Source organism: Ruditapes philippinarum, unplaced genomic scaffold (assembly GCF_026571515.1).
Source record: "Ruditapes philippinarum isolate M1 unplaced genomic scaffold, ASM2657151v2 ctg152_1_1_1_1, whole genome shotgun sequence".
Classification (NCBI taxonomy): domain Eukaryota; kingdom Metazoa; phylum Mollusca; class Bivalvia; order Venerida; family Veneridae; genus Ruditapes; species Ruditapes philippinarum.
In genome coordinates, this window is record NW_026859904.1 from 228,104 (window position 1) to 254,029 (window position 25,926).

Sequence of the window (25,926 nt, forward strand, 5' to 3'; positions counted from 1 at the left end):
TTCATTTTGTTACAGCTATGTATTTGTTATTAATGCACATGTATATTTTCACTCCTTCTTTAGCTCAGTCACATATCTTCAACAAGTGGAATCACGATGAATGTCTTCACAGCAAAGTTGATTGAGATCGAGCAGGTTAGACTGACCGTATATATTACAAATAATTTACTGTAAAACTCTGGAAATAAAATGATCCCTCGTATGCATAAATCACAACAAAATTACATGAAAATTGCAGACTTGGTTTGATTGAGTCTGTACACGAGGGATATACGGATGTAAACCATGTTTATAGCACTCCACACATATATCTTATTTTTCTAATATCCTATTAATCTTTAATCGTGGAACAAAGATATTTGTTTTACATTTTTACAATGATTGCATTTCACCATAGTGTGTATATATATATATACAAAAAGTGCCGGAAAAAGTCACATATAAATAAAACAAAAAACACAGTCCATAAGTTAGCTCATTTAATTATTTACCTATGAATAAATATTTACCTAAATAATTAAATAAGTTAACTCATGGACTGTGTTTTTTGTTTTATATATATATATATATATATATATATATATATATATATATATATATAAAGTATGTTTTGGGAAATGCAGAGTACAAAGTTCGTTAATTTTTATACGTTTATTTCTGTTAGCGCTTTCAAATGTTTTCATGCACATATCTTCAGACAGTAACGTATAATATAAACATAACAAATATAATAATGACGTAACGTTATAAAAGTGCGGGAAACGTAAAAATACGACGTTGCGCTGCAAATGAAATATTCTTTTACTCTCTCTATAAGAAATATTGAATTGCTACAAAAATACATAGGGTAAATATTCTATAAAGGGAGGTAACAAATAAGTATTAAAATTCAAAACATTGACTAATTATAGAAGTAGATACAACGTTTGTATTACTAATAAATACTTTTTAATATTAGTGAGCTAAGCGAGTAAAAATATTTCAGAAAATGTTTTACTTGAAACCATGTGGAAATGGAAAAATATTTACTTATATAAATGTAAAGATCTTTCATGAATCTCATAGACTAAATAAAGGGAGGTAACAAATATGCTTTAAAATTAAAAGCATTGACTTATCACAGATGTAAATGCAAAATTTATATTACTAATAAGTACTTTTTAATATGAATTAGTTAAACGAGTAAAACAATATCAGAAAGAACGTAACTTAAAACCATGTGGAAATGTAAAGTAAAACAAGTGTTATATATAAATACCCAAGTTCATTGTAGAACATATATCTATAGTTTAACAAGAGCTGTTTAATTGTGGCTTTAATATGCCTATAAAAAATAATTCTTTTTCATCTCTGAAATGATCATCAATCTTCAGAACTTTATAAAGGGGAAATATATTAAACTTCCCCCCTGAACACTCATGTAGATGTTTATTCACCTTAAGAAAACGAAGTGACTCTGTATTAGATTGTTGTCTATGTAAATTCATTCGTAAGTTTAATTCATTTCTAGTTTGCCCAATATAAAATTGTTGACAATTTGGACAAATAATACTGGCTTTTAGGTCTCCTATATGCAATGGTTGGTTTAGTTGGGAACATCTTGTTAAGTTTCTGTGAAGACTCAATAATTGGCCAATGTTTGTCAATGATGGCTCTAGTGTTAGGTAAGTCCGGGTGATATGTTAGCACAAATGGAATTTTATTTTGTGTAGAACCACTAGATTGATGTTTGTACTCTAGTAGTTCCTTCCTGTGCTTGCTGTCTGCATTTAAGATCGCGTTTGCAATGTCTTCTTCCTTGTATCCTCGCTTCCTAAGATGTTCAGACAGTTCTTTTGCTCTGATATAGAACGTGTTGGGATTTGAACAGATTCGTTTGATTCTCAAAGCCAAACTGTATGGTATGTTCTTACAACAGTGTCGAGGGTGGCATCTGCTTGGAAGAAGGTATTGATGTTTATCGGTGGGTTTTGAATACAAATCAGTGATTATGTGATTGTCTTTAATATGAGATACTGTGTCGAGAAAAACATGTTGTTCGTTTGATACCTCAGTGGTGAACTTTATAGATTTGTGAAAAATATTAGCTCTGTAAAGAAAATCTTGCAAAGCTTCTTCCCCGTGACACCATTGCATGTCAATGTCATCTATGTAGCGTAACCAACTGAATGGTTTGAGAGGTACTGCAGCTAGCAGTTGTCCTTCTAATTTGCCCATAAACACGTTGGCGTAAGATGGCGCCATTTTAGTCCCCATAGCCGTGCCCTGTACCTGTAGGAAATGTTTGTCACAGAAGACAAAGTTGTTGCATTTCAGAATAAGCACGAGAAGTTCGATAGGTGTTTCTGTGGGAGGATTCTTTATTATACGAGAATCCCAAGCTTCTTTGCACGCTGCAATGCTATCTTCGTGAGGGATGTTAGTGTAAAATGCAGTAACATCCATAGACACCAAAAGGGTTTGGTCAGGTAAATCTTTCTGAGATTCTAATTTTCTTAGATAATCAGTGGTGTCCTGCAAATGAGAAGGCAAAGCGCATACAAATGGCCGAAGATGGTGGTCGACAAATTCTGAGATACGTTCTGTTGGGTGACCGTTGGCAGATACAATGGGGCGGCCTGGGATTCCTTCTTTGTGTATTTTAGGAAGAAGGTAAAATCTACCCGCTTTAGGCTTAGGGACTATTAAGTAGTCTTTGTTTTTCTCAGAGATGTATCCTTGTTTCAACATGTCTTCAACAACAGAGGATACTTTGTTTGCAAATTCTAGTGTAGGATCATAATCTAATGGCTTGTAGAAGTTGGTGTCTTTAAGCTGACGTTCGGCTTCTGAAATATAGTGGTCTCTGTCCAGATGACTACAGCTGAGCCCTTATCAGCAGGTTTAATAACAATATCAGTTCTGTTTTTGAGGCTATTAAGAGCTAGTTTCTGTGGTCTTGAAAGATTATTGTAATATGACGATTTTGGTTGAAATGAATTGATATCGGTCTCAATGTTTTGAATAAACGTTTCTAAAGGAACAGACTGGCGTGGTGGTTTCCAAGTACTTTTCAGTTGCAACAGAGGATACAGGACATCTTCAAAGTCTTGTGTTTCTGTTGGTGGATTGTTATTTTTGTTTAGGCTGCTGGAGGATTGAGAGGAAAATGTGTCAGCATCAGAGGGGTCAGGTGTGCTGCTATTGTCATAGAGCGGATCTGGCATCTGGAAATGAGATTTAAGTCTCAGCCTCCTACTGAACGCCTTGGTGTCTTCAACAAGTTTACCTCTATCATAGGACTTCGGTCTGGGACAGAAATTAAGGCCTTTAGAGAGAAGGGATTTTTCGTGTTCTGTTAAAGGGGTACTTGACAGGTTGACAACTGCATATGTACCTGTAGAATCGGTATTTGTTGACCGTTCATATTTAGATCGCCTATATCGTCGCAAGCGGTGCGTCTTAGGCTGAGAATTTGTGTCAGAATGATGCTTGGGTTTTGTGTTCCTGCGGCGGAAAGTGGAAGTCCTAAGTTTCTTATTTCGCTTGGCAGTGAGTTTGGTGCCTAAAATCTGTTGTTTAAGTTTCAAATTTTGGATAATATTGTCACAAGTAGAAGGGATGGTGGTACTACGTAATTCACTGGATATCCTGCTTGTGTTATTTGAAATAGACTGTGTTATACTGCCATGAAGTAGAGTCAATAATTTCGAAGAAGCATTTTCTAATATAGAGTTCCATCTCTTACAAAATCGTTTGGAAGTTGTTCCCGGCACATGGGGTTTTAAATGGATAACTAGACCTTTAGGTGTAACATATTTATCTAAGCATTGCGATATAAATGAACTATGGTGTTCCAATTTTGTGAGATTGATCATAGATTTTTTAAGCCTTTTAGCGAGCGACTGTGAGTCCATAATTGATACGATGATCTGAAATTAATAAGATCATGTAATGAACATGTACAATCGTAGTAGACTACGAGAAGAAAGGATTTTGGATCAAAAAGATACGTGAAGCAAAGAAGAAATTGATAGGTTTGTAAAAAATATTTGCATCTACAAAATACCTTTCAAAAACACTGGATCCCAAGAAGGATACAAGAACGTGGGAAAAATAACAATAAATTTGGAGAAAATAAACGTTCATACAGTGCTAAAGTATAAATACCCAAGTACTTTCGGCGTATTATGCCTTCATCAGGGGTGTATTACATGTATAATGTGCACACAATCGAGCACAAAATCTCAATACGTGTGTACTGTATAGTATCAAAAATTGAACTGAAACACAGTCGCTAGAAAGGTGATAAAATTACATCGATTATGAATAGACCGTTATTGAATGGTCATTGTGTAGTACTTAACAAAAGAAATTATAGCCTGCGGTCAATATGGCATAAACTCGGTTAAATATATCTATAAAAGTATGTTTAAAAAAAAAAAAGAAAAGAAAAAAATAGATATTAAATAAATAAAACTTCACATATCAGGGCATTTGTGTTTTTATTACTAAAAGTATGATGTTAGAAAATGCAAGTTACAAACAGTGTGATGTTATATGAAGTGGAAATTTACGATAAGGTGAAAGTAATAAAGATGCTCTCAGGCAAGAGGGAAATAGCCCTCCCCGACACCGCCTGATAACTAAAGTTAGGTTGTAAACAGTTTGTCAAGAATGGGCGAGAATAAGTGTGTAAATTAGTCTCCTTTATTGATTCCTGATGGCTCTAGCGTATTCAGTCGGCGAATCCAGTATGTCTCGCGTGATTTCCGTGTTATATCTGACCACTTTTTGTTATGTTCAATACAACAGAGGGACACGTCTTTAAAACTGTGTCCCTCAAGGTGAAAATGTTCAGCAACTGGGGATCTGTTAAATTTTCGTGTTTTCCAGTCAGAGCGGTGTAAGTTCATTCGTTTATTTAATGGAAGTTTAGTTTCCCCGACATATTGTTTGTTACACACTTTGCAACTTTATTACAAATTTGATTGAACTTTACTAGCATTATACCACCCAAGGTGGGCCTGTAAGAATTACTCATGTTTTCTAAAGTATATATCAAAAGAAGCAATGCTGCTGCCTTCATTTTATTGGTTGAATCAACATCAAAGTATGCCATTTTGTAGAAAATAAACTGAAAGTAAATGTTAAATAATTGTAAAGAATGGTCGCCTTTGAAGTTTTTATAGAAATTACAAGAATGGTAAATGAGGAAAATGGTCTGTGCCTAGCATTTTATATATCCACCATGATACATATACAACGCCTGAGTCACTAACATTTGCTTTTTACGTCCACATCGTTGTCCCATCTCGATGTCATCGTACTAAAATACAAAAATGGCGACATGACTGTTTTGCCGGGGCTTCGCGTAGTCGTGTTGCCTTCATAAGACAATAGATCATCTTCTTGTTTCCTTCGTATTGTCTTCTTGAGGCGAAAAATGCCAGATTGCACTGATGATCACACGAAGTAAAGACGAAGACTACACGAATTGACAAGATGGCTTCACGACGGCTTTACGAAGTGCAAAATTGGCATACGAATTCAACACGAAAATGAACCTTCGCAATGTCTTTGTGCAATTATTTTGGCATGCCAAATATTTTGCAAACGGTTACAAAGTTGCTGCCGGAGCATAAAAAATTTAGCCGGGGGTTACACGATGGCACAAGATGCCCTCACGAATGATCTAATGTTATTACCATCAGATCCGAATTTGAACATATCCCCATCTAGTGCCATTTTCGGGACAGTGTTACACCTGCATAAGCATCAACATAATTCTCATATTGAACTTCTCTAACTGTATATCTTAAGCACTTATAGAGGTGAAAATAAAAATAACAACATATTTTTAAGTACATAATTACATTAACTATTTATTTTTATATACACCGTGTATATCCAGTAACGCCGGAATGTGAAAATAACCCACGATTCGTGCAATAAGTAACACAGAATTGTGCAATAAATGGCGGATTCCAACGCGGTAAGTTAACTGGCCAATTCATTTTTCATTTAACCGAACTAAAAAAATGAATAGCATACGGCTGCAAATACATAACTCTTTATCCCTCATCAAGATTATTTCCATGAAAAATTGTTTATTTTTCAAGATCATTCGTGAAAATGATGACTCGACTATCGTTTTGAGCGAGATTTTGGCTTTTTGTCGACTCTTAAATAAGTACAACAAAGCATTTTATACCGTATAATTTCGATTTTCGGTAGGCAAGTGACGTTTACTAAAATTCTGGTGATAAAGAAAATTTACGTAAGCTGATAAATGGGATTTAAGTCGTTTTTATGAGGTAACGCCGGTGTACGTGAATAGTGCCACGCGGTTACGCCGGAAAATGTGATTTTTTTCATATATGGTACTGAACTGTTACACATGTTTAACGCCAATACTCGGCGAGTATCAGCACTTTTCAAAAATATTTTTGTAGGAAACTTTAATTCATTTTATATAGGCAGAATTTATTTTAATTTGTTTGCATAGAAAAAAAGACACAATCTCGAATCCGTCCCTGAAACCACAGAGCTATAAGTTTCCTGATATAAGTCTTTGTTGAAGTGAGTACAAAGCAATGCGTGAAAATTTGTTACTCAAGGAAACAACGGGGTAGCAACGGGGTAGCAATTTCTCAAAACCTATTGAGATGGTAGTTATAAAAATGAGCTTTGTTAAATTATAGATTTTTTCATTGTTCTCTTTTTTTATTAATTACCGGTATTAGACATAAAGAAGTCCACTTTTAGACCTTCATGGCATAGATATATGAAATCTTCTACAAACACATCTCTAGTAGCTCTCCATATACATGTACATTGAGTAAGTAACCAAAATATATTCAACCTATCTTTAGTCTTTGTCACCCTTTACCTGGTAAATTTATGAAATGGTTTTGCTCAGCTGTGAACTTTGAACAATTCATTGAAACGTCATCCAAATGGTCGCTCGTACGGATGTGACCTGGCTCTGTACTGGTGGCCTCTTTTATGCTCATAAGACCTGTGCGTTTTGTTAACGTCTATAGTAATGCCTAGCATAAACTCTTACGATGATTCATATGTTTTCCCATACAAGTTAACATATAATCAGAAATTCTAAGAGTAGGGTAAATCTTTATCCCGAGGGTTATAATTTATTTAACTTTTGCAGAGGACAATAAGATTATGCTTTTCTAATGTTGGGCATTATTGTTTCTAAGTAAAATATTCTTTGAATACAAGTTACTTCCTTATATAAGAGGGAAAAAAAATTAAATAAATAATCCATTTTCACAGACGTTCACCAGGCAAATTTCTGCAGCGGAATATTTATTTTGGTTGGGTTTCACATCACCCAACACAATAAATGACATATAGAGACTTTCAAGCTTTACTGGTACATTATTTCAGGCATAAAATATACAAACACTTCTTCTTTGGATTGTTTTCTATTATTTTTATATTCAATTTATTTGCAAACTAAGTTTATTGTTCTTTTTTCTAACAAGATCACACGTGGGCAGCATGTTCACAAATAATAAATCTATTTCGGGAAACAATTGTCAAATAGTATTAAATTACAATATGCAATCAAAATGTTGAAAAATTGTCAAGATCTAATTATCATATATTTCTAAATAAGTAACGAAGAAAATACATTGACTATAGGTCGAAAATAACTTGATAATATACGCCGATAAAAGGCGTTAAACATGTGTAATAATTCTGTACATATAAGAAAAAAAAAATAACATTTTCCGGCGTTACTGCGAAGCACAATTAACGTACATCGGCGTAACCTCATAAAAAACGGCTTAAATCAGATTTTTGGCCGGGTTGATTATTTTCAAATCTCTATATCACAAGAAGTTAGGTTTATGTCACCTGCCTACCGAAAATCGAAATTATACTGAATAATATGCATTGTTGTACTTATAAGAGCCGACAAAAAGCTAAAATCCCGCTCAAAACGATAGTCGAGTCATCATTTTCACGAATGATCTTGAAAAGTAAACAATTTCGTGAAAATAATCTTGATGAGGGATAAAGAGTTACGTCTTCGCAGCCGTATGCGATTTTGATTTTTTTTCAGATTGGTTCAATAAAAAATTTATTGGCCAGTTTTCTTATCGCGTTGGAAATCCTGTCAGGTATCCAACATTAATTGCACAATTCTGTGGTACTTAATGTACGAATCATGCGTTATTTTCAAATTCCGGCGTTACTTGAAATACACGGTGATATATATGTGTTTATGTTTCGGTATATGATTTTACATGAAATTGATTGGATAAATTTGATGGCATTTACCATGTCTTTTTCCAGGTTCTTTGGAGGTTGAACAGGGCGGTGTCACCCATACCAGACCTACAAAAGATAATTGATGACATTAAAGTGAATCCACTCGACCCACAGGCGGAGAGAAGGGTTCAGAAGGCCATAGACAGTTGGCAAATGTTTGAAAAGGGGATAGAAACTGATTTAAAACTGTTGAAAATGGAGGACGAGAAGATTAAACTGACTCTGAAAGTGCAAGATCAAACCACGAAAAACATTGCGCAGAGTATGGATGAATTAAAGAAGAAGACGTGCGAACATGATAAACAAATACATGACCATACAAAACAAATACAGGAATTAAAGGAAGGAACTAGAAAAGGTGAATCTCAAATTTGAGTTTATTTCAAGATGTTTGATATTTTGTATGTTTATTATAAAACTGAACAAAAGCATATATATCATGAAAATCTTAAAATAGAGCGATGAATAATAGATGTTTTTTTCAAATTATTATAAGACCAATGATTGCCTATGGGAAAGTTATGGAGCTTTATACCAAATACTTCAAATGATATTTATCATCAATTTCATAAAACAATATTTACTTCTATTTATGATTATAATTTAGTGTTCATATAATCTGTCACCTTATTTATAATTTTATTATTCAATCTGACGAAATCGGATTTAAAGGGTTTTTTTGACGTGAAGGGACAGAAAATATTTTTTTCAAAATTTTTGTAGGGTAAGGATTAAGGTTAGGGTAGAAATATGTCTAGACCAATAACTCATGTGGAAAAGTTCAGATTATTCACTCACTCCGTTTCCCAGAAATAATCAATTTCATTGTGCAAATTGGCCCAGAAATGAAAACCGTTTAAACGATTTTCACTCATATCGGCCAAAATTCGCATAAAAATCGATTATCAATTTCATAGCGTGTATATTTATATATATTATCATTTGTTTGGTTTCAAATTTAAATGTATCATTTGTTTTATTTTAGGCTATTGGACCTCAGTGGAGTTCCTTTAATTAAATGCAATGTTTTTACACATATTTGCGATACAAGTTTGCACAATATTAGTTAAATGTTTTTAATGTCTTAATGTAGATGACAAAGCAGATACAGAGTCAACATATGAAGAAAGAAAAAAAAGTAAGTCTTTTTACACTTTACTTTTAATCCCTTTTCCCAATTATTTTAAAATTGTAAGACTCAAACATACCCGAGGATACCACATACAATTAACGACGTATATAGACTACGGTGAGTATTAAATCATAAGTGGACAACGTATACTTAAGTTTTACATGTCAGAAGGTCAAAGGTCAATTTATTTCAGAAAAAACTCTTACAATAATTATGGTCTTTGTTATGCCGGTGTTGTAGTAATAGTCGTAGTTGTATTTGTCAGTCAAAGTCGTCATCGCTGTTATTTTTATCGTAGTAGTTGAGGTGTAATTCGTAGTCTCCACAGTCGCAGCCGATGTCGTAGTAGGTATCTCCTTTACACCAGTTGATCGTAGTATTTGTAGTAGTAAATGTTGTCTAATGCATTCGTAGAAATCCTAGTCGTAGTTGTAATTGCACAGTTTGCAGTTGTGAAGCTGTGATTATAGGTGCAACCGTCGGTATTGTCGTGTTCGTATTCGTAAATGAAACAGTCATAGTAGTTGTAATTATCGTCGAATCTGTAATCGTTGTCGTCATAATTGTAATCGTACTTCCAATTGTAAACTCGTAGTCAAGATCATTTATCGAAAAATTCGTCGAAGTAGTCATATTGTCAAAGTATTCGTAGTCGTACAAATCATAGTTATCACTGTACCCGAAGTCCACTTGTCGTAGAACTTTTATTCGCCCTGTAAATTGTAGCTGTTTTGGTGATTGTACATGTCTAGCATACTTTTGCTTAAGGTCGTCGCCGTTTTTGATGTCGCCTTGAAGTCGTACATGTCGATTGCTTGAAGTGTTTATAGTCGTGGAAGTCTTAGGCCAGAGGTCGTGGCTGCAATTGCTAGTTGTGGTCGTAGTCGATAAAGTAGTATACTTGGTCAAAGTCGTCATTATCTTCCGAGTCATAGTCGCATAAGGCTTCTGCGAACTCGTAAATGTCGTAGTCGTGAACATTCTCGTAGTTGTAATAGTGGTAGATGTCGCCGTAGTCATAGCTGAACTGATAGGTGGAGAAGGAGGAGGTCATAATTTTGCTAATTTCTCCATTTAAAAAGTTCAGTTGAACATAACCAGTCATTTAAAAGTGACACATTTTTTATAAATTTTCACAACTGATAAGAATTCAACGACTTTTAGATAATCAATTCCAATATTGATTAGTTGGCAGAGCTTTAAAAATATATCTCAAGTTCTATTGGGCAATAAATTATATTGGAAAATAGTTAATGACAGTCCTGATGAGTACACTACACACCCGTTAACTTGTTGCGAGTAGAAAAGCTAGTTGCCGGTAGAGCAGCTAATTGCGAATAAAACAGCCGGTTACGGTAGTACAGCTGGTTGCAGATAAATAGATTGGTGAGGTAGAACGACTGGTTGCGAATAAAACAACTCAGTACGGTAGACAAGCTAGCTGCGGATAGAACCGCTGATTACCCTAGAACAGCTGGTTGCGAACAAATAAGCTGGTTCCGTTATTACAGCTGGTTGCGGATATAACAGCTTGCAAAGGTAGAACAGCTGGTTGCGGATATAACAGCTGGTTACGGTAGAACATCTGGCTGCAGATATAACAGCTTGGTGTGGTAGAACAGCTGGTTGCGGATCAAACAGCATGTTACGTAAAACAGCTGGTTGCGAATAGAACAGCTAGGTTCGGATAAAACAGCTAGGTGCGATAGAGCAGATGGTTGCGGGTACAACGGTGGTGCGGTATTTCTACAGACTTTGCACTCAGTCGTTTCTTTTTAGAATAGATTGCTGCAAAATGTATCTTTACATAGTGTCGAAAGAGAACACAACCTATCTTGTTTTAAAAATTAAATCTGACATCTGTCTTTTGAGATATGTTCATTTTTTAGGGAAAACACACACAAAAAACGATCATGCACGTTCTAAGCGATATTTTAATTAAAGTTACATAATGCTGTGAAGTTGAGTTTGATATTTCGACTCTGTGCAACAGTCGTTGAACAATTGAAATACTTCTGTGTCATTTTGTGTGTTTTTGGTTTTTTAATAGAAGATATTTCTTTTCTTGTCCGAGAAATTTAAGGCATAGATAAATATATAAAAATAATTGCAGCAATTGAAGGAATATACATGCATTTTATAGCTCACCAGAGCCGAAGTCCGTCGTCCGTCGTCATTCTTCTCTGAAACTGCTGGGCAGATTTACTTCAAATTTGGTCTGTAGCATTCTTGTGACAGTCACGCTTAAATTTCCTCATGTCATTTCAATTGGCCCCTTTTAGGGGTCAACAGAGCTAAAAATAGAAAAACCTTTAAACATCTTCTACTACAGAACTAATTGATGGATGATCACAAAACTTTGTCTGTAGCATTCGTGGGTAGTCTTTTATCAAGTTTGCCCACATTAATTTTAATAGCACCTTTTAGGGGTCTTTAGGGCTAAAAATAGAAAAGCCTTTAGACATCTTCTTCTACAGAACTAATTGATGGATGATCACCAAACTTTGTCTGAAGCATTCTTAGGAAGTCTTTTATCAAGTTTGTTTATATCAATTTGATGCCCCTTTTAGGGGCCGCTATAGCTAAAAATAGAAATACCTTCAAACGTCTGCTTCTACAGAACTAATTGATGGATGATCACCAAACTTTGTCTGTAGCATTCTTAAGAAGTCTTTTATCAAGGGTGCTCATATTAATTTGATTGGCTCCTTTTAGGGGTCTCTAGGGCAAAAAATTGAAAACCTTTAGACATCTTTTTCTACAGAACTAATTGATGTATAATCACCAAACTTTGTCTGTAGCATTCTTAAGTAGTCTTTTATTAAGCTTGCTCATATTAATTTGATTGGCTCCTTTTAGGGGCCGCTATATCTAAAAATAGAAATATCTTTAAACGTCTGATTCTACAGAACTAATTGATGGATGATCACCAAACTTTGTCTGTAGCATTCTTGGGTAGATTTTTATCAAATTTGCTCATATTAATTTGATCAGCCCCTTTTAGGGGCCGCTAAAGCTAAAAATATTAGGAGCAACTATAGCTAAAATGCCCTGGGCCATGTCATTTCTTTACATTATAGTTTAATAATGAAAGGAAAATAACTCATGTTGGAATGTTTCCATATATGTGCACATGCATACATGCGAACTCTCCATATTTGAGCGGGAGGCACCCTCTTTCTCCTATCAAATTTTAAAAAAAAAATCTTAGAATAAGAGGTGTTTAAAAAAAAAAAAAACTCCCTCTTTTTCATTTCAAAATATCCTGTCAATTAAAGAATCTCCCTCTTTTTGAAGTAAATTCTTCCTTTTGAACATTGAAAAATGTTCACATGTTTATACATGTTATGCATAAAAAAGATTGAATGTATTAATGTCATGACCTGTTTGCTTTACAGAGATCTTGAAGTAATGATTTGAGGTCATGTGCTTTGTGTCTTTCTTTTTGTGCCCTAGAATTTAGATCATTACATCATTCTAAGGTTCATTTGTAGATCAATCTAGAGAATTTTCCCCAAGCTCTAAAGAAATGTTTCATTTGTTTCTCGTACCTTACTAACTTAGAGAAAGCACATTTTAATAGATAGTGGGACACACTGTTGAACCTATGTTTCATGTGCTCGGGATATTGTCACTGTGTAACAGATAGGTGATTGTTTTTCATTGAGACTCATTTACAGTATCTGTTGTATTATATGAGAATATAATAATAATATATAGAAAAGCCTGATCAATAGACCTGTAATTGTCTTATTAGCCTGAACAGCTGCATAACCACTTTCCCTGTCTTCTTTTTTCTTTCATTAGGTAATATTTATACATCTTTTTAATAGAGAAACACTCAAAATAATAAGTTAAATGTAAATAAATATGAATTCATTTCATAAATGTAGATATGGCTGAAATTATTTTTCATCTTATTTTGCTTTATAATCTTTTGTAACTTAGTATTTTACATTAAGTAACAAACCTTAAGTTTAAGTGAACTGATGTTAACTTTAGAAGTATTTCTTGCTTGTCTTTATGTAATTTTGTAATCTTTTATTCTTTGTGCTATTTAAGTATCAGTTTCAATTATTTCTATTCAGAATCACATTTTGCAAACTTGGTTATCACTTGTTGAAAGTAATTTTGCACTGTTTCATACAATGTATGTAAAGTTGTTTTCATGTTCACTGAATACATTTCATTAAAACAACCTTTTGCCTTTTTCCACTTTGTCTATGTAGTTAAAGTTACAATTTTTCCCATTTCTATTAAAGAGTAAGATAATTAATTAACGTGAAATGTTAACTTTCTGGTCGAGTTGACTAGTATACCTATGTTATCTTAAATAAATATTCACCGGTGGTGTCATCCTGACAAACAGTATACATGTATATCTAAATTCTGTGATTATGTAATTATCTTATGTTTAGATAATTAAAAAAAAAGAAAGATCGCAATTTTGTGCCGGGAAACCTTATAACTAGAGAGGCAAGTTGAAGTTGACCTGAACTTGTCTTTCTACAAGTTTATTTGAAAAAAATATTTCTATAATCACTGAAAAACAGTTGTTTCTGGTGAGCGATTCGGGGCCATCATGGCCCTCTTGTTTGTTTGTTTAAAATGTTGCAAAAGAATGCCTATCTTTGAATTAATTTTAATGTCAGTACACACTTGATCTTCGAAATAACATTCCATCTATTCTCCCGATAACCGATAAAGCGAATAAACCATAATTTTTTGTTCGAGAGAAAAAAAAGAAAGAAACAAATGCCATCAATTTTGCCGGAAACTACGAATACCTACGCATATTTACTGATGCGCTTTGTTCTTATTTCTTGATCATTATTTAACAAAATAAAAGAAAATGATAATAATAAAATAATGACTCGATACTTCAATTACATTTGTGCAGTCTTTATGTAGGTCAGGCACATCTTTGGATTAAGTGTTACATTCAACATCATATATCTTTTAACACTAAAGATGTTTGCTTGTAACTCTACACTCCTTTTTAGAGCATAACAAGAGGTCACGACCCAAGAACGATAACTCTTGCATGAATTTTGACGGAATTACGGCCCTATTTGAACATAGAAAATTCTTGATGTAAACGCGATCTACAGGAACGCAATACAATTAACTCAAATAAAGAACCCCATTTTTAGTGTTATGAAGAATAAAGTTTAGCAATTTTGTTAAACATACAAAGGAAAGTCTTAAATAACTTGAATTTCAGTTTTTATTAAATTTTAATATATAAAGATTGGAAAAACTGAAAAAATTAAACAAAACAACAAAAGTAGTGAGTGTTTTTCCCCCACTTTATTACAAAAATTGTCAAAATGTATCTTTTCAAACCCATTTTAAAAAAAAAGCAAATTGTCTAAACGATTTGTTTCCAGTCTCAACTGTAAGCGACACCCTTTTGTCTCTACCACATTTCATTTCTAATAGTAATGTGACCTTTACAAATTTACAAATAAACGATCAGGAAATAAGTATGTATTGTATTTTTTATTTTATTTGTTTATTTATTTTGCACACTAACCTATTTTTTTGTATATCTTTACGGGGTAATGTGGTTTTGAAGAATTTGAAAATAAAGCAATTGAATTAGCCCGAGTTACTAGGTAAATTGTTAATACATGTGTTTTATATATGCATGCTGATATATGTGACAATATTTTAGACGTTTATGTATATTTCCCTGAATAAATCTACACGAAATGTAAGGAATAAACTGACTCTTCTTTTATGTCACTTTTTACGACGTTCTGTTAGTTCCACCGCATCTGAATGAAGAAATTTGGCACGCACAAATGAATTAATTAAAGGATGTTTTCTCTTTTTTATAACGATTGTAATTTAAGTTATTCATCAATTTCAGCTTTATTTTGTTCCAAACAGGTCTAGGTCGTAATTTTAAGCAAAAATAATAGGTACCACATAGAAAAAATCTTTTAAAGGTAGTCTCTTCATTGAAAAGTGTGGATTTTATAGTGTGATAATTTTCACCGTGACATAATCAAATAAAATGTCCACGGATAAATCAGTAATCCACTCAAAAGCATAAAATAAAATATATTTTGATTTTAAATGACAACTTAAAGTTACGTCATTCTTATGACATAAACCGGACTTTATTAGAAAGGACGAGGTTTCGGTGCTTTTGCAAGAAACAACATATATAAAAGTCTCAAATTGTACCAGTATATAAAGTATAATAAATGAACAGAAAGACTAAGTATCTCTGGTCGATATTTTTTTCTATACATAACAGGGTTGATTTTAATAAATTGGTTATGGTAGGTGACATTGTCTTTGATGAGTATAGAGTTGTCAAAGTGTTGTCTCTTATTTCCTTGTCGATTCTAATGTACAGCGCTCAAATTAAAATTTTATCATGAAAATATCTCTATTTAAACTTTTAAAAGCAATCGTACAGACAATTAATATCGCAAAAAGGTAGAAAACTTGAATATTTATTTTGTATAAGCTGAAAATATTCCCTTTTATGTATTATGACATGAATGTACATGTATAATCATTTCATGGCGCACGTGGTCAAATGGTTAAGCTCTTTGGTATACACTTGCTAATCACCACTATTGGATCCTTTCAATCATTGGATTCTTTCATGTCCAGCAGTTACCCAGTTGACCAAAGGAACGTTAGTGTTTTTACTCCGATATCCGCTTGTGCCTGAGATGTAGGGATATCTGATTCTTACTTTACCAGTAAAGTTTGAAAGTCACCTTATGACATTGTCAGTGTCGATGTCCTGTCGTCCTAACGATGCACGCCAAACGGCCCGTTGTCATGCGGCGTGTTGTCGCGATGTCACATGGTCGCTCGGTTCAAATCAAAGGATTGCCTTATAAGCCCAGCGACAGGGCGACACCGCGACAACGCGCACATGACAATGTGCCGTTTGGTGTGCTTCACTAGCAACAGGACGACAAGACGAAAGTTTGGTGCTTTGTCGTGTTGTCGCTAGCGCCAACTAGACCCACAAAAGCGTACAGAATCAGCCAACAGACAAAGTTACAGACCGGACACGAATGTGTGTACCTTTAAACTCTAAATGTGAGAACAGTAGGTGTGACCTTGACCTTGAAGTAGGGGCATTGGTCGTAGACGCGGCACATAATCATGATGTGTCAAAGTTATTTTTAAAATCCTCAAATGCATTCATTACAAAGTTACAGACGAACAGTGCGATTTTAATATTTTTAAATTATTATTATATATTTAGACTATTATTTAAACTTTCATTTTTTACAGTTAACCTAAATTATTTAAATGATTAATGTTACATGTATTTAATATCTATGGCAATTTCAGATCAAAATAATTATTTGAAAGCATTATGACTTTTATAAACTATATTTTTAAGAAAATCGAAATGTCATTCTACTCCCTTGACTTTCCTCTGTATATTCTCATTTTTTTTTTGCTTGGATTTTTATGCAGTCTTCCTCGAAATATTCTTTCCGTCGTTGGTTCTTGTGTTTCCAATACATGTAATGTGTATGAAGAAAATGAAAACGCACACAAAATACAGAATTTTTACGAAATCTTTCTACCGAACGATCAATCACACCCTTATAAAAAATGTATTGATTTTTGGCTCAAAACGAAGGAATTGTAGGTCAAAATTCCATTCGAGCTCCATATGTGCTGAAGAGATCCATAGGTGCATGAAAACATAAACCATCAACATAATTACGGATGCCAATAAGCAATCTTTATTTTATTATGTTGTATATCATTCTAGATTATCTCCCGCCGATGAAATCGGGAGGGGGATATTGTTTTGGCGTTGTCCGTCCGTCCTTCTATCCGTCCTTCCGTCCGTCCATCCATCCGTCCGTCCGAACTTCGTTTCCGCGCTAGTTCTCTGCAACTACTGGATGGAATTCAATGAAACTTTATAGTAATCATCAATATCAAGAGTAGATGCGCATATCGTTGGCTTGTTCGAGTCAGGCCTTTTAACTCAGCTATGGCCCTTGATTATTTATGCATTATGCATATAGAGCAAAAAATCGTTTCCACGCTACTACTGTGAAACGACTGACTGGAATTCAACGAAAGTTTATGGGAACCTCCAATACCAAGATGAGATGCGCATATTGTTGCCTTATTTCGGTCTAATACTTTAACTCGGAGTTATGGTCCTTGATTAATTATGCAGTATGCATATAGAGCAATAATCTATTCCGCGCTTATTCCCTGTAACTACTGGCTGGAATTCAACGAAAATCTATGGGAGGCTTCAATACAAAAAAGAGATGAGCATATCGTCGCCTTGTTCCGGTCAGACAATTTAACTCAGAGTTATGGTCCTTTGCTTAGTTATGCAGTATGCACATAGAGCAATTATGGTATCCGTGCTACTTCTCTTTAACTACTGGCTGGAATTCAACGAAACGTTATGGGAACCTTCAATACCAAGAGAAGATGCGCATAGTGTCGCCTTGTTTCGGTCAGTCTACAACTCAGAGTTATGGCCCTTGATTAATTATGCGGTATGCATATAGAGCTATAATTGTTTCAACGCTACTTCTCTGCAACTACTGGCTGGAATTAACGAAACTTTATGGGAATCGTCAGTATCAAGAGGAAATGCGCATATCGTCGGCTTGTTCCGGTCAGAACTTTTAATTCAGAGTTTTGGCACTTGATTAGTTATGTAGTATGCATAAAAGGCAAACTTTATGGGAACCTTCGACACTAACTCAGAGTTATGGCTCTTGATAAATTATGCAGTATGCATATAGAGAAATAATTATTTCCGCGCTACTATTCTGCAACTACTGGCTGGAATTCAAATAAACTTTATGGAAACCATTAATACCAAGATGAGATGTGCATAATGTGTTGCCTTGTTCGGGCCAGACCCTTCATTACGGAGTTATGGTCCTTTATTAGTTATGTAGTATGCATGTAGAGCAGTATTGCTATTGCTACAGCTATATTGATTTCAACAAAACTTTATGGGAACCATCGATACAAAAAGGCAATTTACCTCCGTGCTCATTGACATGTCCGGATATTAATATATAACATCGAGTTATGGCCCTGTATTGCCCTGAATATTTATTATGTTAAAGTAGTACATGTATTACTGTTTACGTCATGATAAATATATAAATAAAGCCTTATGTCTTCAATTGTTGTGTTAGTAATAACCAGTTCTCGTCGGGGATATAAATTCAACAAATTAGTTTGTTTAAACTAATATCCGGAATAGATATATTTTCAAATATCGAGATCCATAAAGATAGAAATAAAAGACATATAGAATACTAACGATATTGATTAGAGACAGGAGACATTTTATTTTATTCCAATAGGGTTTTAATTTCATGAAGACATTAAACATGCAGAGTAACGAACAATGTATGCCAAATATACATAATATCAACAATCATAAAATGTTTGGAGAAGATCAATTTTGATTGCTAAAGAAAATACCTGCCGACCTCATCATAAATAGTTACGTAATGAACATTTTCATATCTAACTTAATCTTTAAACCCTTTGCCATGGCATAGAAACTTTAAAACTTTACACGCAGCAATATGCCTGTTGAGAACAAGAACTTTTTAAGTATCACAATTTTAACGTTCAAAATTAATAAAAGGGGCACTGATGTAAACACAATACAATCCATTGTAAGACGTACGTTTTTATTGTTGAAATAAAATAACGTATTTCTTATAATTGCTTTGTTTAATAATTATGCCCCCACTTCAAAGAAGAGGGGTATATTGCTTTGCATTTGTCGGTCCGTCGTTCCGTAGACCAAATGGTTTCCGAGTGATAACTAAAGAACCCTTAGGCTTAGGAACTTCAAACTTGGTATGGTGATTGGTCATGACCAGTAAATGACCCCTTTTGATTTTGGGGTCAAGCGGTCAAAGGTCAAGGTCACATTGACTTGTAGGTATAAACGGTTTCCGACCAATAACTAAAGAACGCTTAGGCCTAGGAACTTCAAACTGGGTATGGTGATTGGTCATGACCAGTAGATGACCCCTATTGATTTTTGGGTCAAAGGTCAAGGTCACATTAACCTTGTAGGTAAAAACGGTTTCCGACCAATAACTAAAGAACGCTTAGGCCTAGGAACTTCAAACTTGGTATGGTGATTGGTCATGACCAGTAGATGACCCTATTGATTTTGGGGTCAAAGGTCAAGGTCATATTGACCTTGTAGGTAAAAATGGTTTCCGATTAATACCATAAGAACGCTTAGGCCTAGGAACTTCAAACTTGGTATGATGATTGGTCATGACCAGCAGATGAACCCTATTGATTTTGGGGTCAAGGGGTCAAAGGTCAAGGTCACATTGACCTTGTAGGTAAAAACGGTTTCCGTTCAATAACTAAAGAACGCTTAGGCCTAGGAACTTTAAACTTGGTATGGTGATTGGTCATGACCAGTACATGACCCCTGTTGATTTTGGGGTAAGGGGTCAAAGGTCAAGGTCACATTGACCTTGTAGGTAAAATCGGTTTTCGATCAATAAATAAAGAACGCTTAGGCCAAGGAACTTCAAACTTGGTATGGTGATTGGTCATGACCAGTAGATGACCCGTATTGATTTTGGGGTCAAAGGTCAAGGTCACTTTAACCTTATAGGTAAAAATGGTTTCCGATCATTTACTAAAGAACGCTTAGGCCTAGGAACTTCAAACTTGGTATGGTGATTGGTCATGACCAGTAGATGACCCCTATTGATTTTTGGGTCTAAGGTCAAGGTCACATTGACTTGTAGGTAAAAACGGTTTCCGATCAATAACTTAAGAACGATTAGGCCTAGGAACTTCAAACTTGGTATGATGATTGGTCATGACCAGCAGATGAACCCTATTGATTTTGGGGTCAGGGGGGTCAAGGTTACATTGACCTTGTAAGTAAAAATGGTTTCAGATAAAAAATTAATGAATGCTTAGGTCTAGGAACTTTAAACTTTATATGATGATTGGTCATGACCAGTAGATGACCCCTATTGATTTTGGGGTCAAGGGGTTAGTGTCAAGTTGACCTTGTACTTTAAGATGGTTTTGACCAATAACTCAACAAGTCAAGTTGCCTTGGTTGATATTTTTATATTAAACTAACAATGCTTTTGGTATACACATTTGAAGGTCTTATGTAATATAACAACTTGGCTGTCATTAATGAGGCCTACATGATTCATAAAATTTATGCATATATTATTTGGTAAGATTTGTAATAACTTAAATTGCTGCACACAACCTATGGGGTCACAATTATAATTACCTTGTGACTAGTCATGACCAGTAGATAACCCTTATTATTTTTTTGTTCACTGGGTCAGAAGTCATGCATACTAACCTGATCACATGACTAATGGGCTGTCCATAGGGGGCATACATGTTTTACAAACATATCTTGTTTCTTTATCTTAGCAACAGTAGGGTGCGAAATCGAACATCGTTATACGAAAATCGGCACCGGAAGTTATTTCCGCGTGAAGAAATAACATTAGTGATCTTCCTTATTTTATCTTGTTAGAATCGAAATAACATCGGTCTTAGCGGTGTTTATCGGTTATTTAACACCGGTTTTGTCGTTTTGATGCGACAAAATTAACCACTCAGGCCTACGGCCTTCGTGGTCAATTCCTACACATCAAAACTCCAAGCCGATAAACACCGCTAAGACCGATGTTATTTCTTAAACATATAATTAAAAGGCTATTATACACTTTATTGTACAATACAGAATATATTTGGACAAGTACACAGCTTGTAAAGTCATACTGAACGAACCTATAATTATACCACACATACTTTACCAGTATTCATTTGATTTCGCATTGTTTATTCTACATAAGAGTAGCATATTTCTTTTGAGGAAGGTTTATATAAAGATTACTTATATTACAATCAAAAGAAAATACTTGTGTCTGTATGCGATAATCTACCAAATACGTACTTGTGGAGTCTTGAAGTCATGAATATCCATTTACATTTGTATATCCATTATCCATTGAATTTATATAATGCTTTGTATATGATACGATACTCATATGAAAATTTTGTCACTTTCATTTGTCAGCTGTTATAGATCTATGTAGATCTATATATTTTTACCGATGGTAAAATTTGAGATCCATATGAGCTGGGACAAAAATATACATGTATGCCAGATATAGGCTTCCGTCCCCATGATCATGGTACTTTCTCATAACTGTATTTTCTCGTTGTCGTCCCTTCTTGTTCGTTATATGTTTTCATCCCTTGGTGTTTCGATTTAAGCAATGGCCCTAATGGTACACCGTATTTTAAGAGATTTTGCAGATGTACCCTACTGCAACTCATGAAAAGCTGTTCTACTCGCAATAAGATAGTTAACGCGCAGCTGGTTAACGTTTGTGAATCATTGACAACACGTCAGCGTCTAGAGCTGTACTATTTATAGTTTAATGTTTATTACAATTTATACAGAGCAGTTGTTCATTTCAATTTAAGTAAAGTCGTAGCACTACATAGAAAAAATGTTAAAGATTTTTTTAGCAACAAGTGATTGATGCACAGTGAATGCAACAAAAAGGTATTTTAAAACATTTCAATGAATATCATTTTAGTTAAATAGAGCAAAATTAGGTAAAAATTAACTTAATATTATTTCCATTTCAGAACTAAAAGATGAACTCATAACATGGTACAACAACAATCACAGTACAGTCCCTCTTTCACCACTCACAGATGATCCCCATACCCCTCTAGCTGGGTTCTACATTATGCCAGAAATTGACTTACAGACTTATCTACCAGGCGGAAGAAAAGAAACAACTAGAGTCAAGTCGTTACAGGACCTGTTTACATCTGGTAGAAAAGTTCCACGGGAAATATATTTATCAGCTGACGCTGGATTTGGGAAAACAGCATTTTCAAAATATCTCGCTATAACATGGTGTCAAGCTCATAAAAAGGATGAAAATTATAACCATTTTAAAGATAAAGAATTAGAGGCCTTATCTGGCTTTGAGTTTTTATTTCTAGTTATATTGAGAGATTCAGCTAAAGTTTGTGATATCGACGACATGATTGAACAACAAGTCATACAATATCTTCCATGCTCATTGTCAATACCGAAAGGTCTATTAAAGGACATTCTATGTGATGAAAATTGTCTTGTTATATTAGATGGACTAGATGAATGGACTCATCCTGACAACGATTGTACAAGACTTCCTAAAAGTATTCCACATCGATATGCACGTGAAAAGTGTATAATCTTGACAACGACCCGGCCATGGAAGCTTGGGGTCTCAAACTTGAAGACAAGTCAAATGGACAAAACAGTAGTGTTAGTTGAACTAAATGAAGATAATGCATGGCAGTTTAAGCTTAACACAATGAAAATATTGATAGGCAACACTGAAGATGATGAACTGATAAATGAAGTGTGTACATTTGAAGAAGAAATCAGTGACCATGACCTTGAAGATATGGAATCCACCCCTCTCCTGTTACTCTATCTTATATGCTTATGGGTTGAAAAAATTCCAATTGGAAATTCTGCAGTTGAATTATATACAGGCATTATTCAACTCCTTCTATCTAGAACAGAAAAGTTACATGGAAAGTTTCATTCATCATGTGAAAAATATCTGAATAACGTTCCCGAATGCTTTACAACACATCAACATTTCTGTAGGTACTACATGTTTTTGGTGACCATTGGGAAGCTTGCTTTTTATACATTGTTCAGTAAGAAAAAGGAGCACACATTAGTTTTTGATAAATATGTTGCACAAAAATATCTAAACCAAGAGGATTTGAAATCAAGCTGTCTATCAGGAATATTATCAGAAAGTAAAGTGAAAACATTAATAAATGAAAGTTCTAAAATCTCATTTTCACATAAAACAGTGCAGGAATACTTTTCAGCAATATTTATAAGTTTTCAAACTACAAATGAAGTTCAAAAAATCATCTTTGAAGAGTGCAACTGCTTACAAAATATTCTAGATATGTTAAAAGTGTTTGTCTTTATCAGTGGCATGAACCCTAAATTAATGTCTACAATATCAAGTAATTTGATGCCTGTGATAAACAATGATCAAAAAACAAACCAATACAGAACTTTGGCAGCTTATGATCCCATGTATATTAAGCCACTAGAAGACATTCAAGACATGTACATTTCTTGTACCAAAGAAAGCCAGGAAAACAAAGACCTCAAATTGTGTTTACAAGATTTCATCATTAATATAAAATGTCAACAGGAAAACTACTTCAAACAATTACAACTTCTGTGTCAACAAAAAAAAGAAAATATAAAATCAATAATGATAGAAAATGAAGGTATTTGTAGTCTACAAGAAATTATCAGTTTGTTTACACTCTCTGACCTTCCACATATAGAGAAATTGTACTATAATGGTGAAATTGTAGAAGAGGAAATAATGAGCTTGTTATTGAAACCTTTAAAATGTTTAACTGTGGTATCAAGTAAATGGGAAAATCATCAATTTGTAGGAGAAGAATGCCAGCTGTCTGCAGAGATAAATGGACGACTAGTAAAATTACAACACCTGGAGTGTTTATATATAGCCGATTTTACTATGACCCACGAGGTAATGGAGACATTGTTTAATTTCCTCACTAGTAAAAAATCAATGAAAGAAATAATGTTGTACAGATTATTCTGTAGTGATCATGATACTTCATGTAGGGGATTCAACCTTGACCTGTCTCAACATTCACAACTAAGAGGCTTAGGATTGAGCAGGATACCTGTGTCACAATTAAACATGGATGTGTCGTTGTTAGAGGATTGTGATGTAGGTGAATTATATAAACCTGGTGTTGTGTCATATTATCTCAGTCAACTACCAGCAGCCAGTAAACTACAACTATTTAGGTGTAGAGATCTTAAATCTTCCAGTGACATAGAAACAATGTTACAAACATTTCCATTGTTATATCATGTGAAATATGCTCAGTTGTGCAGAATCAATCTAGGTGAAAGATCATTAACACTGTCACCTCAAATGATCAATTTTGAACGTGTTTACTTGGAGGACATAACAATGACTTGTTCAGTGTTACATGATCTCATTACTGTTATAAACGAACCACCACATACAGTGGAAGTATGTTTGGAAGGTTGTGATATAAAACCAGAAACAGAATTTGAAAACTTTAAATCATTTATAAAAAAATCAGACAATTTTATTATCACATGTGATTTCACCAGGGAGTCTGGAGTGTACGTGTTTAAATTTAAAACAACAACAAGTACTGAGTAACCTTAAATGAACCTGGAAGAAACAATTTAAAAATAGATTGTGAGACAAATGACAGGTGAAACAGACAACATTGTTAATTTTGAGTCTGACATTTAATCAATACTTTGCTGTACATAACAATGTGATGTGAATGGAAACTGAGGAATTTTTTCTTAGGACGACACCTCAAATATTTTCAAAGTCCGTTGACATATGGCTTTGAAACCTTGCACACTCATTAACCCTTATGATACAAACCTGAAGACAGGAGGGGGTAACTCTATCAAGCATTTTGACAGAATTATGCACCCTTTCCGACCTCGAATTTATGTTAAAGTTTTTGTTACACCTCAAATATTTCTAAAGTCCATTGACATATGGCTTTGAATCTTGGCACACTTGTTCAACATAATGCCCCAAACCTGTACACAGGAGAAGGTAACTCTATCAAGCATTTTGACAGAATAATGCCCCTTTTTCGACTAAGAATTTACATTAAGGGTTGCATACCACCTAATATATTTTCAAAGTCCATTGATTTTATGGCTTTGAAACTTTGCTCATTTGTTCACCATCATGCCCCGAACCTGTACACATAAGATAACTCTATTAAACATTTTGACAGAATTATGCCCCTTTTTTGACTTAGCATTTACGTAAATATTTATATACGACATCAAATATTATAAGACAATTGATTATATGGCTTTGAAACATTGCACACTTGTTCACCATCATGTCCCAAAAAGGAGCCAGGAGGAGGTAACTCTATCAAAGAATTTGACTGAATTGTGCCCCTTTTTTTACTTTGACTTACAATTTATGTCAATGTTTGCGTACCACCTCAGGTAATCATTAAAATAAGAATTTAAAAGCATTTAAGGCTGTGCACACTTGTTCACCATCATAATCTCATCATGTGTGCAGGAGGAGGTCACTGTATCAAGTTTTTTTACAATTAAATGCCCCATTACTATCAAGCACTGAGAATAGTCGGACATGATGCTTTCCTGTATGACAGCTTTTGTTATATATGAGCATGATTTATATGAAAATTTTAGCTTTAATCAGTTTTGTCTAATTGAAATAAAATAACAAAGACCTTTATATTTGCAAACATAAAATCAAATAAAACCTGACTTTTTTCAGGACAACAGTAATAATGGAAAATTACATTAATTATTCATTCTGTTGATTTATTAAATTACAAAATGTTTCTAAAAAATATCAAGTTCATTTAATTATTAT

At 34.2% G+C, this 25,926-nt stretch overlaps 1 protein-coding gene across 1 annotated transcript; it reads right to left on the reverse strand.

Moving 5' to 3' along the window:
* Positions 1-1,506: 1,506 nt before the first annotated feature.
* Positions 1,507-2,730, reverse strand: LOC132758241 (uncharacterized). The gene has a single exon (XM_060749797.1). It carries the CDS (start codon positions 2,728-2,730, stop codon positions 1,507-1,509), a length of 1,224 nt encoding a protein of 407 aa, XP_060605780.1.
* Between the last annotated feature and the right edge of the window lie 23,196 nt (positions 2,731-25,926).

What these genes read in the sequence shown, in the direction of transcription:
- LOC132758241 (XM_060749797.1), bottom strand. Translation starts at nt 2,730, where the DNA reads ATGTTGAAACAAGGATACATCTCTGAGAAAAACAAAGACTACTTAATA.